The 25,797-nt window shown below is 70.5% G+C and overlaps 1 protein-coding gene across 1 annotated transcript; it reads right to left on the bottom strand.

Annotated features, from left to right (window-relative positions):
- Positions 1-1,089: 1,089 nt before the first annotated feature.
- Positions 1,090-23,981, bottom strand: LOC144264435 (drebrin-like). Its single transcript, XM_077816196.1, has 13 exons — positions 23,896-23,981; positions 17,903-17,955; positions 12,237-12,349; positions 10,587-10,661; positions 8,667-8,804; positions 8,248-8,325; positions 6,644-6,795; positions 6,456-6,510; positions 6,037-6,111; positions 5,513-5,633; positions 2,877-3,034; positions 1,644-1,701; positions 1,090-1,426 (listed from the first exon to the last, which is right to left on the bottom strand). The coding sequence occupies exons 1-13, from the start codon at positions 23,979-23,981 to the stop codon at positions 1,332-1,334; spliced, it is 1,257 nt and encodes a 418-aa protein (XP_077672322.1). The 3' UTR covers positions 1,090-1,331.
- Positions 23,982-25,797: the final 1,816 nt, after the last annotated feature.

The raw sequence follows: 25,797 nt of genomic DNA, 5'->3' as shown, positions 1-25,797 counted from the left end.
GCCCTGAGCCAAGGGCCTGCCCCAGAGGTGCTGAGCTCACCCCCCAGTCCCCACTGCCCAGACAGACACAGAGGAAGCGGGGCAGCCTCTGGGCTGGTGCCCACGTTGTGGGGAGGGCTGAGCTGTTCTCAGTCTGGCGTCAGAGCAAAGGCTGAACACGGGGGGGGCTTTGGGACAAAAAACTGGAAATTTTTTGCCACAGGTGACACTAAAGGGGAGGGGCAGGGGCAGAGTGGGAGGGGCCTGAGGATTCCCAAATTCCAGCTCTAATGGCTTTTCCTCACTTATTCTAACCAGCCCCGTGAAGCTGCAGCCCCCCAAAAACAGATCAGCTCCACTGCAGGGGCATGCATAGCCCCTCCCCCCACAACCCTGTCTCCTGCCATGGGGCTGTCTGTCTGGGGGAGGAAACTGAGGCTACAGCCACCTCATTAATATGCATTAAAATATATTTAATGTTCCCAGTCTCTGATTTGGAGAAGGGGGATAGGGGAGGGGGCAGGACCGGCCCTGCCGGGGTAGGTTGGTCACGGGGCCCACCTGCCATCGCCCACCCCATGAGCTTGGGCCCTGCAGGCAGCCTTGATGTCACAGCTAGAGAGTGGCCCATGGGTCCAGCTAGCTTGGGGAGGGACACAGCTCCGCCCCCCATCAGGGGGGAGCCCTGCCCCCTCCCCCCCAAGCAGGTCAGGTGGGGTTGGGCCACTCTCTGCTGGTGGGGGTGGGGTGCCCCCCCTCAGCACCCTCCAGCCAGCACCCCCTCTATTCCTTCCTGTGAGGCCAACCCAGGTATTGGGCCCCCCGTGCCTCACCCCCAGCCCTGGCGAGAACGGAAGGGGGGGGCTGCTTTGCCCACAGCTGCTGGGGGCTCAGGGGCGAGCGGTTGAGCCTTGTCCCCAGCAGGAGGGCTGGGCCATGCCTGACAAAGCCCCCTGTGCCAGGCTGGCTCAGTGGCCTTGGGCCCCATCGTGGGGATGAGTCCAGGTGCCGCAGCCTCACGGGCAGGGGAGGGGCAGAGAAGCCAAAGCCAGACCCATGGCAAGTTTCTACAGCTCCTTTATTAGGCCTTGGAGGCCACAGCCCAGGACCCAGGGTACCGTGGTGGGTTGGGGGCTCACCCAGCGAGCAGAGAACAGGGTGCCAGGGGTTCAGAGTGGAGGGGTTGGGCCCACAGGCACCCCCAGAGCGTGGGGGGGGGGATTGCTGGTTCTTAGAACAGCCCAGGGGGGGCGCGATCCGAGCAGCCCTGCGGCGAGTCGCAGTCAGTAAAGCCGAGCCCACGCTGGCCCTGTGGGATGAGGCGAGTGCTGGGGTCCGGCAGCCCCCGCTTCCTATGCCGTGGGGGGGGAGGGGCCCGCGATGGGCTCCCCCCCCTCCAGCGCCACCTGCCTGGCGCCGCCTTGCAGAGAGACCCAGGCTGTGCCCCCTGCGGAGAGACCGGCAGCTCAGCGACAGGGGCCCTTGCTGGGGTATCACCCCCCCAGCCCTCCCTCCCCTCCTTCAGGGCACCCTGGCCAGGCCGCCTCTTCCCCCGCCAACCCCATTCCCGGGGGAGCCCAGCCAGGGCAGCCCCTCCCCCGCTCCCTGGGGGAGCCCCGCAGTGGGGTGGCACAGGGCGGAGTGGGGGGCCGGAGCCGCGGTACCTGCGGGGGGATCCCACGCCGCTTGCAGCTGGAGCTTGGCACCGCCGCTCAGGGCGCCCTGCGGGACGAGAGGGGCGCTGAAGGGGGGCACGGGCACAGCTCTCACCTAGGCAGTGGGACTACGCCAGGCTCCCTGCTCCCACTGGCTCCCCGTGGGGCAGGTACTCTGGGGTCCAGGGCCTGGGCAGCCTGCCGCAGGTGACGGGAGGGGGCTGCAGTGGGGTCACCTGCAGAGGGAGCCTGAGCTGATGCCACATGGAAACAGCTCCTGACATGGGCTCCAATTGGAGCCGGTTCCCCCCGAGAGGGGAAAGGCCCCATTCCCCACCCCCCGGGCCAGCCAGCCCCCTGCCCTGGGGCAGATCGGAGCCAGCCCCCCCGAAAGGGGAAAGGCCCCATTCCCCACGCCCCTGAGCCAGCCAGCCAGCCCCCTGCCCTGGGGCAGCTCGGAGCTAGCCCCCCCCCGAGAGGGGAAAGGCCCCATTCCCCACGCCCCTGAGCCAGCCAGTCCCCTGCCCTGGGGCAGATTGGAGCCAGCACCTCCTAGAGGGGAAAGGCCCCATTCCCCACCCCCCGGGCCAGCCAGCCCCCTGCATTGGGGCAGATCGGAGCCAGCCCCCCCGAGAGGGGAAAGGCCCCATTCCCCACGCCCCTGAGCCAGCCAGTCCCCTGCCCTTGTGCAGATCGGAGCTAGCTCCCCCCGAGAGGGGAAAGGCCCCATTCCCCACCCCCAGGCCAGCCAGTCCCCTGCATTGGGGCAGATCGGAGCCAGCCCCCCCGAGAGGGGAAAGGCCCCATTCCCCACGCCCCTGAGCCAGCCAGTCCCCTGCCCTGGGGCAGATCGGAGCTAGCCCCCCCCGAGAGGGGAAAGGCCCCATTCCCCACCCCCCGGGCCAGCCAGCCCCCTGCCCTGGGGCAGATCGGAGCCAGCCCCCCCGAGAGGGGAAAGGCCCCATTCCCCACCCCCCGGAGCCAGCCAGTCCCCTGCCCTGGGGCAGATCGGAGCTAGCCCCCCCCAAGAGGGGAAAGGCCCCATTCCCCACCCCCCTGAGCCAGCCAGTCCCCTGCCCTGGGGCAGATCAGAGCCAGCCCCCCCAAGAGGGGAAAGGCCCCATTCGCCGCCCCCAGCCCTGGGGCAGAGTGGAGTTGGTGCCTCCTGAAGGGGAAAGGCCCCATGTCCTGAACTTGCCACCCCAAGACATTAAAGTTCCTCATAGGTTTTGGCTCCGTTACCTTCTCTCCTGGCTCCAGCTCCAGCTCCGTGAGCTCCGGCCACCTCCTGGCCTCCTGCCCTGCTATGCCATTGTGTCCTGACTCCAGGAGGAGCTCGGCCGGGCTGGCCCCTGGCGCCAGGCAAGGCCCGTGGGAGGGCTCCACCCGTGCCTCTCCACCTACGGGGAGACGGGTGAGGGCTGAGGGCCAGGCACTCGCTCTGCTGCCAGAGCAGCGGGCGACCGTCCAAGCTGGCTCAGGGGCTGCTGGGCTCCATCAGGTACCCCACTCCGCCAGCCTGGCTGACGGCAATTCAGGAACCCCGCCGCCTCCCCCCGGAGCAGAACGCCCCCGAGTGACAGCCGGCCAAGCAGCATTGCGTGGTGCCCTCCCCAGGGGGTTTCCTGCCGCGGGCTGTGTTGGGGGTGGGGGGCAGACCCGCTGGGGGGTTTCCTGCTGGGCCGCGCTGGGGGAGCGGGACAGACCTGCCAGCCCAGGTGACCCCAGTGCTGGCTCAGCCCGGCAGCTCCTGGTGTTTGCGTGCACGATGGCACTGTTCTGCCCCGAACACCCACCTGCCCCGGGGTCCTCGCCAGGCAGGGGGGCTGCAGCTGTGGAGGGGCCGGGCTGCCAGGGCCAGGAGGGCGCTGGCTGGGGCAGAGGTTCCACGGAGAGGGAACCTGCGCTGGAGAGAACCGGGCAGCTTGGAGCAGGCTCCCCCACGGCCAGTGATGGGCGAGTGGGATCAGCGAGAGGCCCAGTCTGCACATCTGGGAGCCGGTCGTGGGGCCCCTCAGTGGGCACTGACTCTGCCAGGAGGGAGCCCTCAGAGGGACCCTGGAGCAAAAGGGGAGCCTCCTCCATGGGCGGAAATATAGCTGGGGGCTGGTTTGGAGACCTCACCCCATGGGGGATGCTGGGGGACAGAGACACTGGGGAAGGGGGGCTGGCCAGAGGTAGAGAGAGAAGAGGTGGAGACCTGGCTCTGGGAGGGCTGACAGGGCATGGGGGGCTGGCAGAGGGCGGAGACCCAGCTCTGGGAAAGGCAGGGGGTGGAGAAGACCCGGCTCTGGGAGGGCTGGCAGGGGCAGGAGACCAAGTTCTGGGTGGGCTGTCAGGGGATGGAGACCCGGCCCTGGGAGGGCTGTCAGGGGATGGAGACCCGGCTCTGGGAGGGCTGGCAGGGGATGGAGACCCGGCCCTGGGAGGGAATGGAGACCCGGCTCTGGGAGGGCTGGCAGGGGATGGAGACCCGGCCCTGGGAGGGAATGGAGACCCGGCTCTGGGAGGGCTGGCAGGGGATGGAGACCCGGCCCTGGGAGGGCTGGCAGGGGATGGAGACCCGGCCCTGGGAGGGAATGGAGACCTGGCCCTGGGAGGGCTGGCAGGAGTTGGAGACCCGGCCCTGGCAGAGGGGGCAGGGGGTGGAGACCTGGCCCTGGGAGGGCTGGCAGGGGGTGGAGACCCAGCTCTGGCAGAGGGGGCAGGGGGTGGAGACCCGGCCCTGGGAGGGAATGGAGACCTGGCCCTGGGAGGGCTGGCAGGGTTTGGAGACCCGGCCCTGGCAGAGGGGGCAGGGGGTGGAGACCCGGCCCTGGCAGAGGGGGCAGGGGGTGGAGACCCGGCTCTGGCAGAGGGGGCAGGGGGTGGAGACCCGGCTCTGGGAGGGCTGGCAGGGGGTGGAGACCCGGCTCTGGGAGGGCTGGCAGGGGGTGGAGACCCGGCTCTGGGAGAGGGGGCAGGGGATGAAGGCCTGGCAGGGGATGGAGACCTGGCTCTGGCAGAGGGGGCAGGGGATGGAGACCAAGTTCTGGGAGGGCTGGCAGGGGGTCGAGACCTGGCTCTGGCAGAGGGGGCAGGGGGTGGAGACCCGGGTTCAGCCAGGCTGATGGGAGGCAGAGTCATGGTTCCATCTGGACTGATGTGGAACAGATCTTTGGTTCTGGGCTGAATAGCTGGAGCCAGGGGCCCTGTCCTGGGTGGGCTGGTGGGGGGCAGGGGTTTGGCCCAAGGCGGGCTGGTGGGGGGCAGGGGCCCTGTCCCGGGCGGGCTGGTGGGGGGCAGGAGTTTGGCCCATGGCGGGCTGGTGGGGGACAAGGGCCCTGTCCCGGGCGGGCTTGTGGGGGGCAGGGGTTTGGCCCTGGGCAGGCTGGTGGAGGGCAGAGGCCCTGTCCCAGGCAGGCTGGCGGGGGACAGGGGTGTGGGTCTGCGTGGACTGGCAGGAGGGGCAGCCGTGCTGGAGCGGGACTCAGAGGTGCGAGGGCTGGAGGGGGCCGGGAGGAAGTCACCCGGCGAAGTGTGGGGCTCTGGCCGGCGGAAGATGTAGGCAGACTCAGTCAGGCTGCGCTGGTAGCGTAGGTAGGGCCTATGGGGTGCTCCTGGGGGGAAAGCACAGAGGAGATTGTCAGCGGCTGCTTCCCCTGCCCCTCCCGCACCATCACCCACCACTGTCATGCAGCCACCTCGGGGGGGGAACACAGCAGCTGCTTAACCCGTAGGCCCCTAATAGCTCCCTCGTGCCCCCAGCAAATGGCAGGCTTGGTTTGCAGACAGCAAACCTGATCCGAGAGCTCCCAGCAAGGCAGGATTTCAGCCAAATCCCACATCCAGCGGAAAGTGCCCAGGGGAGCGCAGGCGCCGGGGGCTGAGACACTCACCTGGCCTGACACCCAGGGGCGAGGGGGGCGACTGGGCACCCGAAGTGGAGCTGGAGCGTTCCCGCTGCCTGAAGAACTCCCGGGGATTCTGTGAGCGCTGGGAGACCAGCGTGGCCGCCTCCTGCAACGCACAGAGTGAGGGGGGGCCTGAGGGGCCGGGCAGGGGGCTCTGCATCCCGGCCCGAGTGGGGAAGATGTTAGTGTTGGCCTGGCCCAGCAGGGGGCGTCCTGGCCAGGTGGGGGGCAGGAGGCTAGGACAGGCCTGGCTCAGCAGGGGGCGTCCTGGCCAGGTGGGGGGCAGGAGGCTAGGACAGGCCTGGCTCAGCAGGGGGCGTCCTGGCCAGGTGGGGGGCAGGAGGCTAGGACAGGCCTGGCTCAGCAGGGGGCGTCCTGGCCAGGTGGGGGGCAGGAGGCTAGGACAGGCCTGGCTCAGCAGGGGCGTCCTGGCCAGGTGGGGGGCAGGAGGCTAGGACAGGCCTGGCCCAGAAGGGGGCGCTCTCTCTCTCTAGGCTCCCATCACTTACCACTGCCTTCTCGATGGACTCACTGCGCCGGAACCGGTCCCGCATGGCCTCCTCGTGCTCCCGCTGCTGCTGCTCCTGGGACGGGATGGGGTAGAGACCCTCAGAGAGCTGGGGCACTTAGCAGTGGGGGCAGCTCGAGGGGGGCTGGGCCCCCACGTCCTCTGCCCCCCAGCTCCTTGCGCGCTGCCTGCCTTGGTTCATGCTCCTTCCTGGGGGCTGGCTCCCAGCCGTGAGACGACTGTGCCCCTCCGTACTCAGCCTGTGCCCACCCCAGCTCTGACGCAGGCCCCAGCCCTCCCCTGCCGGCCCCAGCCCTCCCCTGCCGGCCCCGTCTCCTGCTCGGCCCCGTCTCACCGCCAGCCCAGTGCTGGCTGCCGGCTCCCTGATGTAGGGGCAGGGCGGGCACAGCTTCCACTCACCCATCGGGCTTTCTCCTTCCTCCGCTCCTCGGCCTCCAGCCGCGCCTGCTCCTTCCTGCAGGGAGGGACCCAGGTCAGCCGAGGAGCTCGCGAGCCCTGGCGGGGCCTGGCTCCGCCGGGTGCAGGGCCCCAGGCAGGCCTGCGGGATGGGGCAGGGGCGCCAGGCCTGGCAGCCCTGGGGGACTCACCTCTGCTCCTCGATCAGCCTCTCCTTCTCCTTGAACTTGCGCTCTCGCTCAGCCGCCTCTCTCTTCTCCTCCTCCATGCGCTCACGTTCCCAACGCCTGCGCTCCTCCAGCAGCCGCCGGCGCTCCTCCTCCTTCCGCTGCTCCTCTTCCCTCTGGGTGCAGCACAGGGCACGGGGGGCTGAGCTCCGGGGGACCCCAAACAGCCTCCAGCACCGGGGCGGGGGCAGGGCAGGGGCAGGGGCAGGGACCGATCCCCGAGTCCAGGTGCTGAGCTCCCACCAACACCCGGAGCAAGGTGGGGAGGTCAGCACCTGGCCCAGACCCCCTGCCCGGGCACTGCCCCCTCCCTCTGTGTTTCCAACCAGCCCTGCTCCCAAGGCAGGGGCCCAAGTCGTCTCCCCCAGGGCAGTACTGCGGGGATGCCCCGGGGGCAGCATATACAACAGAGCACTGGCCACATTCCCACAGGGAACCTGCCTGAGACCCCCCTTCACTGGAACATTTGGGGGACTCAGCCCCGACGGGAGCCACGGGGGGGCAGGGCAGGATCAGAGCCCAGAACCCCGCAGGGATCAGCCTGAGGCGGGGAGGCCAGAGCCTGGCCCTGGGAGCAAGGAGCACAGAGGGACTTGTGGTCCGCGAGCTCCAGTCAGGTGGTCCGCGGATAGTCCCTTCTAAGGTGCACACCTGGCCCGCCACACACGAGAGAATGAAGCGCCGTCCACCACATGTAAGGTGAGGTGGTGGCCTTGGGAGGACTAGGGAGTAGGTGGGAGGGGGCAGTGGGGTGAGGTGGGGGAAATAGGAAGTAGGTAGGGGCAATGGGGTGAGAAGAGGGGGTGGGGGAGAATTTGGGACGGCGGCCAGAGAGAGAGGCAACTTTCTCAAGCTCCAGGGCTGCAGCAGCCAGGGAAAGAACCTGCTCCTTCCCAGCCCAGCTCGGGGGCTGCCATGGCAGGAGAGAGACCCCTCCTCCTTCCCAGCCCAGCTCGGGGGCTGCCATGGCAGGAGAGAGACCCCTCCTCCTTCCCAGCCCAGCTCGGGGGCTGCCACGGCGGGAAGAGAGGGAGAGACCCCCCTCTCCTTCCCAGCCCAGCTCGGGGGCTGCCACGGCGGGGAGAGAGGGAGAGACCCCCCTCTCCTTCCCAGCCCAGCTCGGGGGCTGCCACGGCGGGGAGAGAGGACTGATATTAAAATATGAGCTGTGTGCTTTTATTTGTAGAACAAAATAAGTTAATTATTATTACGTTTCTGTATGTAGCACTTTTATCCAAAGCGCTTTGCACTCGCAAGCTAACGGGACAAACAACATTTGGAAAGATCATTAAGGGGTCCGCCAGGACCCTCAGCAATTTTCAAGTGGTCCATGAAAAAAAAGTTTGAGAACCACTAGACTAGTCCAAATGTCCCACTCATTCAGCATTCCCGCACCTCCTGATTAAACCTGCTCCAGGGGGCGCTGTGGGGAGCAGGACAGGAGCCCTGGCTGTGGGTGCAGTTCCCGGCTGCGGGTGCAGTTCCCGGCTGCAGAGGTATGGGGCAGGGCCTGGGGTGCGGCTCATGACCTGTGCAGGGGATCTCTTGGGACTGCGCTGTCTCCTCACCTCGGCCTGCGCCCAGAACGAGTCCCGTTTGGTCCTGCGGATCTCCAGGGCAGGGTTCGTTTTCCTGTAGTTGGTGCCCTGCGGGAAGATGCAGAAATGGGTCCAAGGGGGGCTCAGAGTAGCCCTCTCCCTGGGACATCTCCATCCCTGTACTGGGCCATGGCAGCTCAGTGAGGGGGGAGGGTCCCAGGGCCCTGCATGAGGCATCACCCCCCCTTGCCCCGACCAGGCTCCAGTCTGCACCCGGTGCAGCACATGCCAGCCTGGCACGTCTGCAGGGAGCAAGTGCCAATGCAGCCCAGAGGGAAACCCCAGCGGCCCCTCCCTCTATGCACCCCACAGCATCTGTCCGTCTGGCCCCAGTCCACACACTTTCCCACACACACCCCCCGCCAACCCCCCCCCGCCCCCCCACTCACCACCAGTTCCTCAGAGCTGCTGGCTGGTGCTCGCCTGGAGACGCTGCCCCCTGCTGGCGCGAGCTGGGACAGCACGTGGTGGAGCCCCTCCTGCGTCACCTCCTCGGGGCGGCGGGCGCTCAGCACCAGGCTGGCCTCCTGCACGAGGGAGGGGAGGACAGCTTCACCTCTGCTCACCCCGGGCCTGGGAGCCGGGGAGCCCCCCAAGGGGAGCCCAGCTGTCCTTCCCACCCCAGCCTGGGAGAGGGGAAGGCGGCTCTCCCGGCACAGGCCCTGGATGCATCCTGCTCCCAGCTCCGGCCTGTGCCCGCATCGGGCGGGACGCTGGCTGGCTGGTTGCAGCCTGTCTCTGGCAGATTCCTGCCCATCCCTGGCTCCATTCCCAGGTATTTATAGGTTCTTGGGCTCCAGATGGTGGAGACTGTTTCCCTCTGGCTGCTGGGGCTAGGCCATGCAAGGGGCTGGGTGCCCGGGCTGGGGGAGGGTGGGACAGAGAGGGCCACTCACCAGGGGCCTGCTCCCGGCCCTTGGGGGGAGGGGAGCACCCCTGCACTGAGCGAAGGCTCCAGCACTGGGAACGGGGGAGACACAAGCAACAGATGGGGTGGGGGGGTTGGAGAGGGGCCCCAGCTGCTCCCCCACCCCCTTCCTGCCCAGGGAAAGCCCCCCAGGTCCGGGGCCAGGGAGCCGGGCCAGGGCTGGGAATGGCAGAGCCTGAGTTAGCAGTGGTGGGAATGTGATGAGCAAAGCGTCCGAAGGCCAGGGGCTGCCCAGCGCAGGGGTCCCAGCTCGGGGGGGGGGGGGGCAGCTGAGGGAGCTGGGGGAGAGCCAGGGAGTGAGTGGGACGGAAACAAAGCCAAACACCAGGGACGTGGCAGGGGCTAGGGCAGTGCGGGGGAGCGGCCAGACAGCCACAGCCCGGAGCTGAAATGGCGACAAAGGCTGGACACACCCCACCCCCACAGCGCCCCCTGCTGGGAGAGGCTGGAGCTGGCGTGGCCAGGAACACCCCCCCCCCGCCAGCGCTCCTGCCCCGCCCCCCACAGCACCCCCTCCTGAGAGAGGCCGCAGCTGGCGTGGCCAGGAACACCCCCCCCAGCCAGCGCTCCTGCCCCGCCCCCCACAGCACCCCCTCCTGAGAGAGGCCGGAGCTGGCGTGGCCAGGAACACCGCCCCCCCAGCCAGCGCTCCTGCCCCGCCCCCCACAGCGCCCCCTGCTGCGAGAGGCCGGAGCTGGGGTGGCCAGGAGCCCCCTCAACAGCCAGCGCTCCTGCCCCGCCCCCCACAGCGCCCCCTCCTGAGAGAGGCTGGAGCTGGCGTGGCCAGGAACACCCCCCCCCAGCCAGCGCTCCTGCCCCGCCCCCCACAGCACCCCCTGCTGGGAGAGGCTGGAGCTGGCGTGGCCAGGAACACCCCCCCCCGCCAGCGCTCCTGCCCCGCCCCCCACAGTGCCCCCTGCTGGGAGAGGCCGGAGCTGGTGTGGCCACAAACAACCCCCCCACAGCCAGCGCTCCTGCCCCGCCCCCCACAGCACCCCCTCCTGAGAGAGGCCAGAGCTGGCGTGGCCAGGAACACCCCCCCCCAGCCAGCGCTCCTGCCCCGCCCCCCACAGCGCCCCCTCCTGAGAGAGGCCGGAGCTGGCGTGGCCAGGAACACCGCCCCCCCAGCCAGCGCTCCTGCCCCGCCCCCCACAGCGCCCCCTGCTGCGAGAGGCCGGAGCTGGGGTGGCCAGGAGCCCCCTCAACAGCCAGCTCCTACCCTGCTCCACACAGCGCCCCCTGCTGGACCAGGCTGGGACTGGAGTAGCCCAGAGCTCCCCCACAGCGCCCCCTTTCAGTCAGTCTCTGTGACTCCTGTCTCTCATGTACCCCTTGCAATGCCCAAGTTCCCGGTGGTGCCGCCCGCCGGGCAGGAGCTCACCTTGAAGAAGGCCTTGATGGCAGGCAGATGCCCCGCACAGGTCTGTCTGTAGGACTCCGGCACCTTCTCCCCCACCTGGGCACCAAGCAGACATCAGCTCAGCCGGGCAGCCGGTGCCGGAGCAGGGCCCCAGACCAGGCCAGCTCACTCCACCCCCTGTTGGGCTTTGCGCCTCCATGGCTGGCTGCCGTGTGCTCCCCCTGCAGCCCTGGAGAAGGGGCCCCCAAAAGAGACCCGGCTCCCCCACCTCTCTGTGGATACAGAATTTCACTGAGCTCGGCAGGTGGCCCCTGCACTCGTCGCCAGGGCTGGGGCTCGCCTAAGAGTCCACTCCCCGGCAGGGCGCTGTCCCAGGAGTCAGCCCAAAGGGTCCCTTCCTCAGTTTCCCTCCATTCCCCTCAGTCGTCCAAGTGCCCACTTGCCCCCGTCCCCCGATCTCCCCTCAGACATCCTGCAGACCCTTACGTCCCCTTGTTTGTCACTTGGCCCCCTTAATCGAGCCCCCAACTGACCCCACCCTGCAGTGTGCAATTGTCTTTGGGAGTGCCTGCCTGGAGCCGGAGAGCGCTGAGCCCGTCCTCCCAGAGCTGGAGGCCCCCTGCTCCGGAGGGTGGGGCCCTGCTGCCCAGAACCACGGACCCCGGGGGGCTCTGGGTGGGCAGCTCGCCCAGGACAGTATCGATTCGCTCGGGGGCTCCCCCAGGGATCAGAGTCGCAGCCAGGCTCTGCTCAGACAGCACCAGGGCCGGGTGTGGGGGAACTGGCAGCCGGCCCCAGAGCTCTCGGAACTGGGGAGTCAGGTGTCGGGGGCAAGAAAGCACCCCAATCTGCTGAGAGGCCAAAGCTGGAGTAGGGGGAGCTCCCCCACAGCCAGGGCTCCCACCCCATGCCCCACAGTGCCCCCTGCTGCAAGGGGCCAGAGCTGGAGTAGCTCATTGTGGAAGTGGGGGTGCCCAGGGCCTGCCGCCCGCAGCCCCCCACCGCTGGCCCTCCAGGGGGGCCGCAGCTGCGTTGTGCAGAGCGGAGAACAGCCTGCGCCCCAGGTAGGGCCATGTCAGTAACGCGAGTGCGGCCCGTGGGGTATTCAGGGCACGTGGGGCACACGCAGCGCCCTGCGCCAGGGGCTGAACACACGCAGGCCTACGGGGGGTACCCAGCCCCGATGAGCCCCTCCCCCCGTCGGATGCCATGGGGCTGGGAGAGACAAGGAGCTGCTTAGGGCCCCATATGTGACCCCCTGCCGCCCCCGAAGCCTCCCTGCTACCCACCCATCCACAGAGTCCCCCCAACCCGTGCCCCCCTCACCCCGCCCCCGTGAGCAGGAATGAGAAGCAGTGGCAGCTGGGCCCTGCCAGCGGGTGGGGAGGCCCCACAGCACTTGATGAGGAGCCTGGGACAGGCCCCAGGCCCCCAAGCAGCCCCCCAACCAGGGACCCAGCTCCCCAACCAGCCCCAGCCCCCCCAAACAGGGACCCAGAAAAATTCAGGTGGGTGCTGCATTGCCACAGGCACTAGGGGGCGCTATAAGCACCCCCAATAAGTCTGACCCCTGGCAGAGGGCAAAGGGACCCCTCCCCAGCTGGGGCTGGGGTCCTCCATGCCCACCCTGTCTGCAGGTGCAGGGCCTGCCCCCCGTCCCGTGACTCTCACCCAATTGATGAGGACAACGCGGGGCTGCCCGGAGCCGGGGTCCTGGACGCGGCATAGGCCGTACATGACGTTGGTACTGGAGAACTTCCTGGCCAGCTCCTCTGCCCCACCGGCTGCAATAAGACCGGGGGGGGGTTAGCAGGGCCCAGCCCCCCAGAGTGCTCCAGGGGACACTAGGGCAGACCCCCACTGCTTGCTGCCCCCACTCCCTGTCTGGGGTAGGGGTATTGGGGCAGCCTCCCTATCCATCCTTATCCCTACTGCCCACACAGGGGGCGCTGGGCCAGGGCGGGGGGCAGTGGGGGGCGCTCTCCCCGGGCCGTCAGGGCTGCACTAGGGGGCGCTGGGCGCAGGGTGGGGGGCTCAGCGGGGGGCGCTCTCCCCGGGCGTCAGGGCTGCACTAGCGGGCGCAGGGAGCAGGGTGGGGGGCAGTGGGGGTCACTCTCCCCGGCCGTCAGGGCTGCACTAGGGGGCGCAGGGAGCAGGGTGGGGCTCAGCGGGGGGCGCTCTCCCCGGCCGTCAGGGCTGCACTAGGGGGCGCTGGGCGCAGGGAGCAGGGTGGGGGGCAGCGGGGGGCGCTCTCCCCGGGCCGTCAGGGCTGCACTAGGGGGCGCAGGGAGCAGGGTGGGGGGCTCAGCGGGGGACGCTCTCCCCGGCTGTCAGGGCTGCACTAGGGGGCGCAGGGAGCAGGGAGCAGGGTGGGGGGCTCAGCGGGGGGCGCTCTCCCCGGCCGTCAGGGCTGCACTAGGGGGCGCTGGGCGCAGGGAGCAGGGTGGGGGGCTCAGCGGGGGGCGCTCTCCCCGGGCGTCAGGGCTGCACTAGGGGGCGCAGGGAGCAGGGTGGGGGGCTCAGCGGGGGGCGCTCTCCCCGGGCGTCAGGGCTGCACTAGGGGGCGCAGGGAGCAGGGTGGGGGCTCAGCGGGGGGCGCTCTCCCCGGCCGTCAGGGCTGCACTAGGGGGCGCTGGGCGCAGGGTGGGGGGCAGCGGGGGTCACTCTCCCCGGGCGTCAGGGCTGCACTAGGGGGCGCAGGGAGCAGGGTGGGGGCTCAGCGGGGGTCACTCTCCCCGGGCGTCAGGGCTGCACTAGGGGGCGCAGGGAGCAGGGTGGGGGGCAGCGGGGGGCGCTCTCCCCGGGCATCAGGGCTGCACTAGGGGGCGCAGGGAGCAGGGTGGGGGGCTCAGCGGGGGTCACTCTCCCCGGGCCGTCAGGGCTGCACTAGGGGGCGCTGGGCGCAGGGAGCAGGGTGGGGAGCTCAGCGGGGGTCACTCTCCCCGGGCGTCAGGGCTGCACTAGGGGGCGCTGGGCGCAGGGAGCAGGGTGGGGGGCTCAGCGGGGGTCACTCTCCCCGGGCGTCAGGGCTGCACTAGGGGGCGCAGGGAGCAGGGTGGGGGGCAGCGGGGGGCGCTCTCCCCGGGCGTCAGGGCTGCACTAGGGGGCGCTGGGCTGCAGGGAGCAGGGTGGGGGGCTCAGCGGGGGGCGCTCTCCCCGGGCGTCAGGGCTGCACTAGGGGGCGCAGGGAGCAGGGTGGGGGGCTCAGCGGGGGACACTCTCCCCGGGCGTCAGGGCTGCACTAGGGGGCGCAGGGAGCAGGGTGGGGGGCAGTGGGGGTCACTCTCCCCGGCCGTCAGGGCTGCACTAGGGGGCGCAGGGAGCAGGGTGGGGGGCAGCGGGGGGCGCTCTCCCCGGGCGTCAGGGCTGCACTAGGGGGCGCAGGGAGCAGGGTGGGGGCTCAGCGGGGGGCGCTCTCCCCGGCCGTCAGGGCTGCACTAGCGGGCGCTGGGCGCAGGGTGGGGGGCAGCGGGGGTCACTCTCCCCGGGCGTCAGGGCTGCACTAGGGGGCGCAGGGAGCAGGGTGGGGGCTCAGCGGGGGTCACTCTCCCCGGGCGTCAGGGCTGCACTAGGGGGCGCAGGGAGCAGGGTGGGGGGCAGCGGGGGGCGCTCTCCCCGGGCATCAGGGCTGCACTAGGGGGCGCAGGGAGCAGGGTGGGGGGCTCAGCGGGGGTCACTCTCCCCGGGCCGTCAGGGCTGCACTAGGGGGCGCTGGGCGCAGGGAGCAGGGTGGGGGGCTCAGCGGGGGTCACTCTCCCCGGGCGTCAGGGCTGCACTAGGGGGCGCTGGGCGCAGGGAGCAGGGTGGGGGGCTCAGCGGGGGTCACTCTCCCCGGGCGTCAGGGCTGCACTAGGGGGCGCAGGGAGCAGGGTGGGGGGCAGCGGGGGGCGCTCTCCCCGGGCGTCAGGGCTGCACTAGGGGGCGCTGGGCTGCAGGGAGCAGGGTGGGGGGCTCAGCGGGGGGCGCTCTCCCCGGGCGTCAGGGCTGCACTAGGGGGCGCAGGGAGCAGGGTGGGGGGCTCAGCGGGGGACACTCTCCCCGGGCGTCAGGGCTGCACTAGGGGGCGCAGGGAGCAGGGTGGGGGGCAGTGGGGGTCACTCTCCCCGGCCGTCAGGGCTGCACTAGGGGGCGCAGGGAGCAGGGTGGGGCTCAGCGGGGGGCGCTCTCCCCGGGCGTCAGGGCTGCACTAGGGGGCGCTGGGCGCAGGGAGCAGGGTGGGGGGCAGCGGGGGTCACTCTCCCCGGCCGTCAGGGCTGCACTAGGGGGCGCTGGGCGCAGGGAGCAGGGTGGGGGGCAGCGGGGGGCGCTCTCCCCGGGCATCAGGGCTGCACTAGGGGGCGCAGGGAGCAGGGTGGGGGGCTCAGCGGGGGGCGCTCTCCCCGGGCCGTCAGGGCTGCACTAGGGGGCGCTGGGCGCAGGGAGCAGGGTGGGGGGCTCAGCGGGGGTCACTCTCCCCGGGCGTCAGGGCTGCACTAGGGGGCGCTGGGCGCAGGGAGCAGAGTGGGGGGCTCAGCGGGGGGCGCTCTCCCCGGGCATCAGGGCTGCACTAGGGGGCGCAGGGAGCAGGGAGCAGGGTGGGGGGCTCAGCGGGGGGCGCTCTCCCCGGCCGTCAGGGCTGCACTAGGGGGCGCTGGGCGCAGGGAGCAGGGTGGGGGGCAGCGGGGGGCGCTCTCCCCGGGCGTCAGGGCTGCACTAGGGGGCGCTGGGCGCAGGGAGCAGGGTGGGGGGCTCAGCGGGGGGCGCTCTCCCCGGGCATCAGGGCTGCACTAGGGGGCGCAGGGAGCAGGGTGGGGGGCTCAGCGGGGGGCGCTCTCCCCGGGCCGTCAGGGCTGCACTAGGGGGCGCTGGGTGCAGGGAGCAGGGTGGGGGGCAGCGGGGGGCGCTCTCCCCGGGCGTCAGGGCTGCACTAGGGGGCGCTGGGCGCAGGGAGCAGGGTGGGGGGCTCAGCGGGGGTCACTCTCCCCGGCCGTCAGGGCTGCACTAGGGGGCGCACGGAGCAGGGTGGGGGCAGCGGGGGGCGCTCTCCCCGGGCGTCAGGGCTGCACTAGGGGGCGCAGGGAGCAGGGTGGGGGGCTCAGCGGGGGGCGCTCTCCCCGGGCGTCAGGGCTGCACTAGGGGGCGCTGGGCGCAGGGTGGGGGGCTCAGCGGGGGTCACTCTCCCCGGGCCGTCAGGGCTGCACTAGGGGGCGCTGGGCACAGGGAGCAGGGTGGGGGGCTCAGCGGGGGCGCTCTCCCCAGGCCGTCAGGGCTGCACTAGGGGGCGCAGGGAGCAGGGTGGGGGGCAGCGGGGGGTGCTCTCCCCAGGCGTCAGGGCTGCACTAGGGGGCGCAGGGAGCAGGGTGGGGGGCTCAGCGGGGGGTGCTCTCCCCAGGCCGTCAGGGCTGCACTAGGGGGCGCAGGGAGCAGGGTGGGGGGCTCAGCGGGGGGTGCTCTCCCCGGGCGTCAGGGCTGCACTAGGGGGCGCAGGGAGCAGGGTGGGGGGCAGCGGGGGGCGCTCTCCCCGGGCATCAGGGCTGCACTAGGGGGCGCAGGGAGCAGGGTGGGGGGCTCAGCGGGGGGCGCTCTCCCCGGGCGTCAGGGCTGCACTAGGGGGCGCTGGGTGCAGGGAGCAGGGTGGGGGGCAGCGGGGGGCGCTCTCCCCGGGCGTCAGGGCTGCACTAGGGGGCGCTGGGTGCAGGGAGCAGGGTGGGGGGCAGCGGGGGGCGCTCTCCCCGGCCGTCAGGGCTGCACTAGGGGGCGCTGGGCGCAGGGAGCAGGGTGGGGGGCATCGGGGGGCGCTCTCCCCGGGCCGTCAGGGCTGCACTAGGGGGCGCTGGGCTGCAAGGAGCAGGGTGGGGGGCTCAGCGGGGGGCGCTCTCCCCGGGCCGTCAGGGCTGCACTAGGGGGCGCTGGGCGCAGGGTGGGGGGCTCAGCGGGGGGCGCTCTCCCCGGGCGTCAGGGCTGCACTAGGGGGCGCAGGGAGCAGGGTGGGGGCAGCGGGGGGCGCTCTCCCCGGGCGTCAGGGCTGCACTAGGGGGCGCTGGGCGCAGGGAGCAGGGTGGGGCTCAGCGGGGGGCGCTCTCCCCGGGCGTCAGGGCTGCACTAGGGGGCGCTGGGCTGCAAGGAGCAGGGTGGGGGGCTCAGCGGGGGGCGCTCTCCCCGGGCCGTCAGGGCTGCACTAGGGGGCGCTGGGCGCAGGGAGCAGGGTGGGGGGCAGCGGGGGGCGCTCTCCCCGGGCGTCAGGGCTGCACTAGGGGGCGCAGGGAGCAGGGTGGGGGGCAGCGGGGGGCGCTCTCCCCGGGCGTCAGGGCTGCACTAGGGGGCGCTGGGCTGCAGGGAGCAGGGTGGGGGGCTCAGCGGGGGGCGCTCTCCCCGGCCGTCAGGGCTGCACTAGGGGGCGCCGGGCGCAGGGAGCAGGGTGGGGGCAGCGGGGGGCGCTCTCCCCGGGCGTCAGCGCTGCACTAGGGGGCGCAGGGAGCAGGGTGGGGGCAGCGGGGGTCACTCTCCCCGGGCGTCAGGGCTGCACTAGGGGGCGCTGGGCTGCAGGGAGCAGGGTGGGGGGCTCAGCGGGGGGCGCTCTCCCCAGGCCGTCAGGGCTGCACTAGGGGGCGCAGGGAGCAGGGTGGGGGGCAGCGGGGGGCGCTCTCCCCGGGCGTCAGGGCTGCACTAGGGGGCGCTGGGCTGCAGGGAGCAGGGTGGGGGGCTCAGCAGGGGGCGCTCTCCCCGGGCGTCAGGGCTGCACTAGGGGGCGCTGGGCGCAGGGAGCAGGGTGGGGGGCAGCGGGGGGCGCTCTCCCCGGGCGTCAGGGCTGCACTAGGGGGCGCTGGGCTGCAGGGAGCAGGGTGGGGGGCTCAGCAGGGGGCGCTCTCCCCAGGCCGTCAGGGCTGCACTAGGGGGCGCAGGGAGCAGGGTGGGGGGCAGCGGGGGGCGCTCTCCCCGGGCGTCAGGGCTGCACTAGGGGGCGCTGGGCTGCAGGGAGCAGGGTGGGGGGCAGCGGGGGGCGCTCTCCCCGGGCGTCAGGGCTGCACTAGGGGGCGCTGGGCGCAGGGAGCAGGGTGGGGGGCAGCGGGGGGCGCGCTCCCCGGCCGTCAGGGCTGGCCCCGTTTGGCCCCAGGGGGCGGTGCGACAGCGAGCCCCAGTTCTGTGACTCCTGTCGAATCCCTCCTGCGTCTGGGTGCAGCCCCGGTGTGGGGGGTGCTGGCAGGTCTCTCAGCGGGACGCCAGCCCACGCTGCTGGGGGGCGTTAGAGAGCTGCCGGGTGGCAGCACCCGGGGACGGCTCCTTAGCCGTGGCGGTGGCCGTGTGGGGCGGGCAGCTGGGAGAGGGGGCTGTGGATCCAGGGCCTCGGCACCTCTTACCTCCCGAGTCCAGGAGCTTCAGCTCATTGTGCTTCCCATACGCAAAGACGGCCCTGGAGCGGGGCAGAAGGGGAGGTCAGACAGGGCGGGGGGTATTGGGGCAACCAATCTTCTCCTCCACCACCCCCAGCTCAAACACCTGCTTCACCCCCCAGCCCCGGGCTGCCAGCCCAGCAACCCCCTCCACAGACACTGGCCCTTATACCGACCGCCCGAGCCGGGGCTGGATCCAGAGTCTGGCAGGACAGAGACAGTCCAGACTGCCGGGAACAGTGACCCCAGGCCTGTGTGGGGCGTCTGTGTAACGTACAGCAGGGGTTCTGACCCACGGCGGTGCAGCGCGCAGAGCCCCGCGGGGGGCGGTGTAGGGGACGGGGAGGATCTGACCCACAGCGGTGCAGCGTGCAGAGCCCCGCGGGGGGCGGTGTAGGGGACGGGGAGGATCTGACCCACGGCGGTGCAGGGTGCAGAGCCCAGCGGGGGGCGGTGTAGGGGACGGGGAGGTTCTGACCCACGGCGGTGCAGGGCGCAGAGCCCAGCGGGGGGCGGTGTAGGGGACGGGGAGGATCTGACCCACGGCGGTGCAGGGTGCAGAGCCCCGCGGGGGGCGGTGTAGGGGACGGGGCAGATCTGACCCATGGCGGTGCAGCGCGCAGAGCCCCGCGGGGGGCGGTGTAGGGGACGGGGAGGATCTGACCCACGGCGGTGCAGGGTGCAGAGCCCAGCGGGGGGCGGTGTAGGGGACGGGGAGGTTCTGACCCACGGCGGTGCAGGGCGCAGAGCCCCGCGGGGGGCGGTGTAGGGGACGGGGCAGATCTGACCCATGGCGGTGCAGGGCGCAGGGCCCCGCGGGGGGCGGTGTAGGGGACGGGGAGGTTCTGACCCATGGCGGTGCAGCGCGCAGAGCCCCGCGGGGGGCGGTGTAGGGGACGGGGAGGATCTGACCCACAGCGGTGCAGCGCGCAGAGCCCCGCGGGGGGCGGTGTAGGGGACGGGGAGGATCTGACCCACGGCGGTGCAGGGTGCAGAGCCCAGCGGGGGGCGGTGTAGGGGACGGGGAGGTTCTGACCCACGGCGGTGCAGGGCGCAGAGCCCCGCGGGGGGCGGTGTAGGGGACGGGGCGGATCTGACCCACGGCGGTGCAGCGCGCAGAGCCCCGCGGGGGGCGGTGTAGGGGACGGGGAGGTTCTGACCCACGGCGGTGCAGGGCGCAGAGCCCCGCGGGGGGCGGTGTAGGGGACGGGGCGGATCTGACCCACGGCGGTGCAGCGCGCAGAGCCCCGCGGGGGGCGGTGTAGGGGACGGGGAGGATCTGACCCACAGCGGTGCAGCGTGCAGAGCCCCGCGGGGGGCGGTGTAGGGGACGGGGAGGATCTGACCCACGGCGGTGCAGGGCGCAGAGCCCCGCGGGGGGCGGTGTAGGGGACGGGGCAGATCTGACCCATGGCGGTGCAGGGCGCAGAGCCCCGCGGGGGGCGGTGTAGGGGACGGGGAGGTTCTGACCCACGGCGGTGCAGGGCGCAGAGCCCCGCGGGGGGCGGTGTAGGGGACGGGGCGGATCTGACCCACGGCGGTGCAGGGCGCAGAGCCCCGCGGGGGGTGGTGTAGGGGACGGGGAGGTTTGACACGCAGCGGCATACGGCCAGCGCCTGGCAGGTCTATTGCAATACAGAGTCCAAAGGGGGTCAGGCAACATGCTCCCCTCCCATCTCCTGTCCGGGGCTCTTGGGCAGATCCATCTCCCCGCCGAGGGAGCGGCCTGAGACAGCCTAGCGTCCCCCTCCACCATATCCCGCCTTGCCTCACCCCTCTGCTTTCCCCACCCCCCGCGGGGGGCCAGCCCTCGGTTACCCAGCGTATGCCAGTCGCTCTGCCGCAGGCAGAGCCCTCCCCGCCCATGCCAGCCCCAGCCCTGCACAGGCTGCTCCATCCCCAAGTGCTCGGGGTCAAACTGCAAAGGTCTCCTGCTCCCGAGTGCCCAGCCCCTGCACACCCCCCCGCCAGGGACGGCCACAGAGGACGGGCCTTTCCTGCAGGCCGTTGAGAGGCTCAGGCAGGAAAGAGGTTGGGGGCCAGGGGCTGCAGGCTCCTCTCCCACCCTGGGGACTTGGGCTCCCTCATGGCACATGCCACCCGCTCAGGGGCCAGTGGGACGGGAAAGCACCAGCCCCTGCCCCACACACTTCACCCCCAGCCTCCGTAGCTCCAGCTGCTCTGCCCCTGCCCAGAGACCCCCAGGACACCTGCAGGCCTGGCCTCCCCTCCGGTCAGCCCCTTCCCCCCATCCCGGCCTCCCCTCCGCTCAGCCCCTCCCCGTCCTGGCCTCTCCTCCGCCCCAGCCCCTTCCTGGCTCAGGGCATGGAAGTGCATCCGACAGCATCCGCTCCAGGACAATGGGGCTGCAGGATCTGGCACAATGGCAGGAGGACCCGTGGCAAGAGCACCCCTGCCAGGTCCCCCTGCCTGGCTCAGCGCAAAGGGGCGCACGTGGCCCACAAACAGCCCCCAATGGGCAGCACTCCCACACTGATTCCCCCCCGATTCCCCCCGACACAGCCAGCTCCTGCCCCACCCCCACAGCGCCCCCTGCTGGGAGAGGCCGGGGCTGGAGTTGCTGGGAGCTCTCCCCACACCCAGCTCCTGCCCTGCTCCCCACAGCGCCCCCTGCTGGGAGAGGCCAGGGCTGGAGTCACCGGGAGCTCCCCCGCTCCAGCTCCTGCCCTGCCCTGCCTGCCCCCACAGTGCCCGCTGCTGGGAGAGGCTGGGGCTGGAGTCGCCGGGAGCTCCCCGCCCAGCAATCTGGCCCTGTTCCCCGCAATGCTGCCATTCCAAGACACGACATATTCAATTAATTTGCTCAGCTTCCGCTGCGGTGCATCTGAAGCGATCCTGAGGCCCAGCAAGGGGCGGATAATGTGGGGGGAGTAACGTACACAGAAGCTGCCCTATAGGCCAGTCCCCCCGACCCGGGACCCATCACGGCCCCTTTCGGTGCCTCTTGGCCAAGCCAGACAGACTGGGGCACGAGCCTGTGAGCCTGGAGCCGCGGCCGGGGTGCTAGAACCGAGAGAAGCTGGCTCGGATCCCGGCGAACTGAGTCCCTCTCTCCAGGGAGGCTGTCTCCCCAAGCCTTCCCCAACCCGCCCGCGCTCCCCCCAGCTCCCCTTGTCTCTGCGCGGAGCCAATTACCAGTACATGTGACAACATGCTCTGCTCCGAGCACACGCAGCTGCGGAGCTCTGGGAACACGCATGTGGCTCTGCGTGTTCATTTGAACACAGGCAGGTCTGGCATGCCAGAGACCGACGGGGGCGAGATCCTGCTCTGGTGTAAATCTGGAGCGGCTCTGGCTTCCCACAGCACGGCTGGGCCAAGCGCTGGGCATGGCTTTCACTGACATGGGCGCCTTGTGGCCTGGGCGGGGCATGGGAAATGGGTGCCAGCCCCTCGGGGAAGGCGTTGCACAGACAGTAAAAACACCCTGGTGCCAGGGAACCCCAGTGCAGGTGGGGGCTGGCCAGAGTCAGGGTGAGGGGCAGAGCCGTGGTACCATGCGCCTGGGGGGCAGGAAGGTGGCAAGATGGGGGATATGGTGATGGGGGCTCAGCCCCTCCCCCCAGCTCCTGCCTGCCGCTGCCCCCTGCATTCCTGCCTGGCTTGCGCCCAGCGTCCCCACAGGGCGACGTCACCGCTCAGTTGGGCCCAAAGAGAAACAGGCCAAGCCACAGAGCTGCATGTGGTTTCTGGAGGAAGCCCTGCTCCCGTCCCAGCGCCGTGGGGAGGGAGGAGGGGCGCTGGGGACGCGAGACTGGAGGGAGCCTGTCCTGCAGAGCCAAGCCTGGGCCCAGCGTCAGGAGGCTTGGGGGTCTTTCCTGCAGCCTTGTGCCAGGGCCAGAGAGTCTGGCCTGGGAGGGCGAGTTAATGGGGGGGCTTCCTTCCTGCGGGGCTTGTCTCCCCTGGAGAGAGTGCGGAAGACGGGGTGGCTGCTTGTCCCTAATGTGTGTTTAACTCCAATGCCTTCGTTGGAGGCCAAGGCCTTAGCCGGAGCCGCCCCTCTGCGAGGGAGCGAGACTTGGCAGCACGCTCCAGGGCCGAAAACTAAAGGGCCCAGGGAGCATCGCTACCCCCGCGTCCCCACATGCCTCAGCACCTCCTCCTGGCACGTCTCCACAGGGCCCATCCCGGTGCCACTGCGGGACCAGAGGGGACACCTCAGGGCAGTGCGATGGCCCCAGAGTCCGGGCTCAATCCGCACCCGGATAACTCGTGCAGCTCCCCTGAACCCCGCTGCTGGCTTCCAGCGACGCACCCGCAGTCCCTGCCCTGTGGCCCTACTTGGCGCTTTGGGATCCTGCTGGGAGAGGCCAGGGCTGGAGTCGCCAGGGGCCCCCACCCCAGCCAGCGCTCCTGCCCCGCCCCCCACAGCGCCCCCTCCTGGGAGGTGACAGAATTGTTGCTGTAGGAGGTCCAGTCTCCTGTCCCTGTGGCCTTCCCCAGAGCCACTCCCTGGATTAGCAGAGCTCAGCAGCCCAGCTCCTGTCCGGCGAGTGCCGTGAACTCCTCTGGGTTAAGCGGCTTGGAAAACAAGTCCAAAATCCACGGCCATTTCATAACCAGGGTCCTCCCACCTTCCCCTCCCCTGCTCACTAGCCCCCCCCCGAAAACCCCAGCCAGCCACTCCGCAGAACTGCAACCTCGACATTTTCCGCTCGCAGAAATCCCACTGTCCTGGGGGAGGGGCAATTGGTGCTCCCGCCATGGGGGGGGGGGGATGACTCCCTGTGGGAGGGCAGTGGCAGCTGGGAGGGGCGGGTTAAAGGCAGCCTGGCAGCGCCTTGCTAGAGGTGCGGGTTAAAACAGGAATTGTTCTCTGGCAGCCAGACAGCTGCTGTTTCCCCCAAACACCCTGCGGTCCAGCGAGCTTTCGAACAGCGGGGGCTGGGAGGCAGGACTCCTGGGTTCTATTCCCACCTCTGTGGGGAGAGCGGAGTCCGGGGCGGGGGGAAGGGGGGAATAGAGAGGCAGGACTCCTGGGTTCTGGTTCTCACACTAACTTGCTGTGTGACCTTGGGCAAGCCACTTGCCTGCTCCATGCCTCAGTTTCCCCAGCTCCTGCTCCCTGTCGCGTGGGAACAGTGCACAGAATGCAGGCTCAGTGGCTCTGTGACTCCCTGGAGAAGACCCAGGAGCTCACAGGCCTGGGCTCATGGCAGTGCCCGAGCCCCAGGCAATGCCAGCGACACCAGCTTTGCCTTGAGGTTCCTGGTCTCTCAACCCCACCAAGGGGGGAGAGGGGGGCAGAGAGCACCGCTGAGCGTCAGCTCCGAGCAAAGGGCTCCGGGAGAGTCTGTTCGGTCCCCCAAACCTCCTCACACACCCGCCCCATTGTGCCTCCCCCGCACAGCACCCCACCCCACCCTTCTCTGCCACTGTACAGCCCCCACCCCACTGCACCCCCCCGCACAGCGCCCCACCCCCACCCTTCTCTGCCACTGTACAGCCCCCACCCCACTGCACCCCCCCGCACAGCGCCCCACCCCCACCCTTCTGCCACCGCCCCACCCCACTGCACCGCCCCGCACAGCGCCCCACCCCCACCCTTCTCTGCCACTGTACAGCCCCCACCCCACTGCACCCCCCCGCACAGCGCCCCACCCCCACCCTTCTGTCACTGCCCCATCCCACTGCCCCCCCCGCACTGCCCCCCACCCCCACCCTTCTGTCACTGCCCCATCCCACTGCCCCCACCCCCACCCTTCTGTCACTGCCCCATCCCACTGCCCCCCCCGCACTGCCCCCCACCCCCACCCTTCTGTCACTGCCCCATCCCACTGCCCCCCCCGCACAGCGCCCCACCCCCACCCTTCTGTCACTGCCCCATCCCACTGCCCCCCCCCGCACTGTCCCCCACCCCCACCCTTCTCTGCCACTGTGCAGCCCCCACCCCACTGCACCCCCCCGCACAGCCCGGCCCGGCCCGGCCCGGCGCTCACCAGCCGGCGGAGGCGCGGCGGCCCGCGATGTCCTCCTTGGCGGCCAGCAGCGCCAGCCGGTGCGTGTCCAGGTCGGGCCGGCTCATGGCTCAGCCCCGCGCTCCCCGCTCTGCCGGGCCGGAAAGTTCCTGGCGAGGGAGCCCCGCGCCGGCCCCGCCTTGCCCGCCCCGGTCCCAGCCCGCGGGGGGGGAGGGAGGGACCCGGGAGCCCTGCCCAGCTCCGGGGGCGGGGGGGGAGTTGGGCTAGTGGTTTGGGGGGGGCGGGGCGCCAGGACTCCTGGGTTCTCTCCCCAGCTCTGGGAGGGGAGTGGGGCACCAGAACTCCTGGGTTCTGTCCCCAGTAGTGTGAAGGGAGTGTGGGGCTCCTGGTAAGAGCCCAGGAGGGCTGGGAGCCAGGACTTCTGGATTCTGTTCATGACGCAGTGTAATGCCTTAGAGTGAGTCCCTCCCTCTCTTTGTGCCTCAGTTTCCCACTCTGTCCAGTGGGGATTCTGATCCAGGAGCTCCTGTGAGACTCAGTCAGTTGGGGCTTGTGCACCCAATGGACTTAGTCCAGAATAGCTGGTGCACTTTAAATTTGCACTCTACTTAATCCAAATTAACTCTGAAGTGTAGACAAGTCCTTAGTAGCCAGGCAGAGCTTGGAGCTGCCCAACACAGCATGTCCTTCTCTCTGTCCAATCCCACTGTGGCTCGCCCCCATTTGTCTCCAGCTGAAAATCTGTGGCAGACCCAGTTTATGTAGGGCCTGCGGAAACATGCAGGTGTTGCTGAAGCAGCCAGCAGGAGGTGCACCGGTGCTCGGGGTTGCCGGGGCGCTACCTGGGACGCCCGAAGTGGGGGCTGGGGGGCAGTGGCCGTGCAGAAGCAACATCTCTGGGGTTCGAGAGGATGCGTGGGCCGAGTGTGCGAGGTCCCCAGGCTGGGGGGCGAATGGTCCCATGACACGGGGAGCCGGGCTCTGATGGGGCCTGCTGCATTGCTTGGGCCCCGCGTTCTGTCCCCAGGGGCTGTCACTGTCCCAGGCAATGTGGACCTGGGAGGCAGCTCCCCAACGGCTCCATATCCCATCCTGGGAGCCCATCAGGCTGAAGGGGGCAGCGCTGCCCCCCCCCTTTGGAATCTGGCGTTTGCTCAGCCCTTGGCCCCGGGGCAGCTGGCAGAGGCCGCAGCAGCGAGCGGCCTGTTCCCTTATTTGGTCAATGAAACCACCAACGAAAACCCCAAAGCCCCAGGAAAATATTCGCAGAGCCAGGACTGGCCAGCTGGAAAAATGCAGGGGCTGTACCCTCTGTGCACAGCTCCCAGCAGCTGGGATGAGACCCATCCCGGCCGTACCCGGGCACACAGGGGGAGTGGCTGGGGCTGCCTCCCCCCAACAAACCACCGGGCCATACAGTCCTGCTCCATCTCAGCCGAGCCTGGCCCAGCAGCCCAGCTCCTTCCACGCTTCTCTGTACAACCTGGCATCCCCACCCCCAGCCCTGGACCGGACCCATGGGCCCATCGAGCTCAGTAATCCTCTCCCCAACCTGGGCCAGACCCAGGAGCCCATCTACCCCGGTATCCTGCCTCGTTCGAAGGCTCCCTCCCCTGCCACTGGCCAGTTGCCCAGGCCTGATCTCGGTGGGCGGGCAGGCCGTCCCCAGCATCCGCTCTCAGGCCCCTGCTGTGCGGGTGTCAGGGCTCGGCTCATGGGTGTCTCCGGCATGCTGTCCGACTGGCCTGTTCCCACGCACACCCCGCTCCACTGTGCCAGGAGCCCAGGGAGGCTGCTCCTCCCCACTGCCTCCTGGGGGCTGGTGAGATGGCGGGGCTGGGCCCAGCAGGGGTGGGAGAAACAAGAGGTCCCAGATCCTTGGCACCCCCACCTTCCACCCCGAGTGCCCACAGATGATCCTGT

The sequence above is a fragment of the Eretmochelys imbricata genome, chromosome 4 (genome assembly GCF_965152235.1).
Source record: "Eretmochelys imbricata isolate rEreImb1 chromosome 4, rEreImb1.hap1, whole genome shotgun sequence".
Lineage (NCBI taxonomy): Eukaryota > Metazoa > Chordata > Testudines > Cheloniidae > Eretmochelys > Eretmochelys imbricata.
This window is presented reverse-complemented; position numbering and strand designations above follow the sequence as displayed.

Coding starts and splice junctions, on each gene's coding strand:
- LOC144264435 (XM_077816196.1), bottom strand. CDS start 23,981: ATGAGCCGGCCCGACCTGGACACGCACCGGCTGGCGCTGCTGGCCGCC. Junction 12,350..17,902: donor GAAGCTCCTGGACTCGGGAG/GTAAGAGGTGCC, acceptor GTCTTATTGCAG/CCGGTGGGGCAGAGGAGCTG. Junction 6,112..6,455: donor GGAAGGAGAAAGCCCGATGG/GTGAGTGGAAGC, acceptor ATCCCGTCCCAG/GAGCAGCAGCAGCGGGAGCA.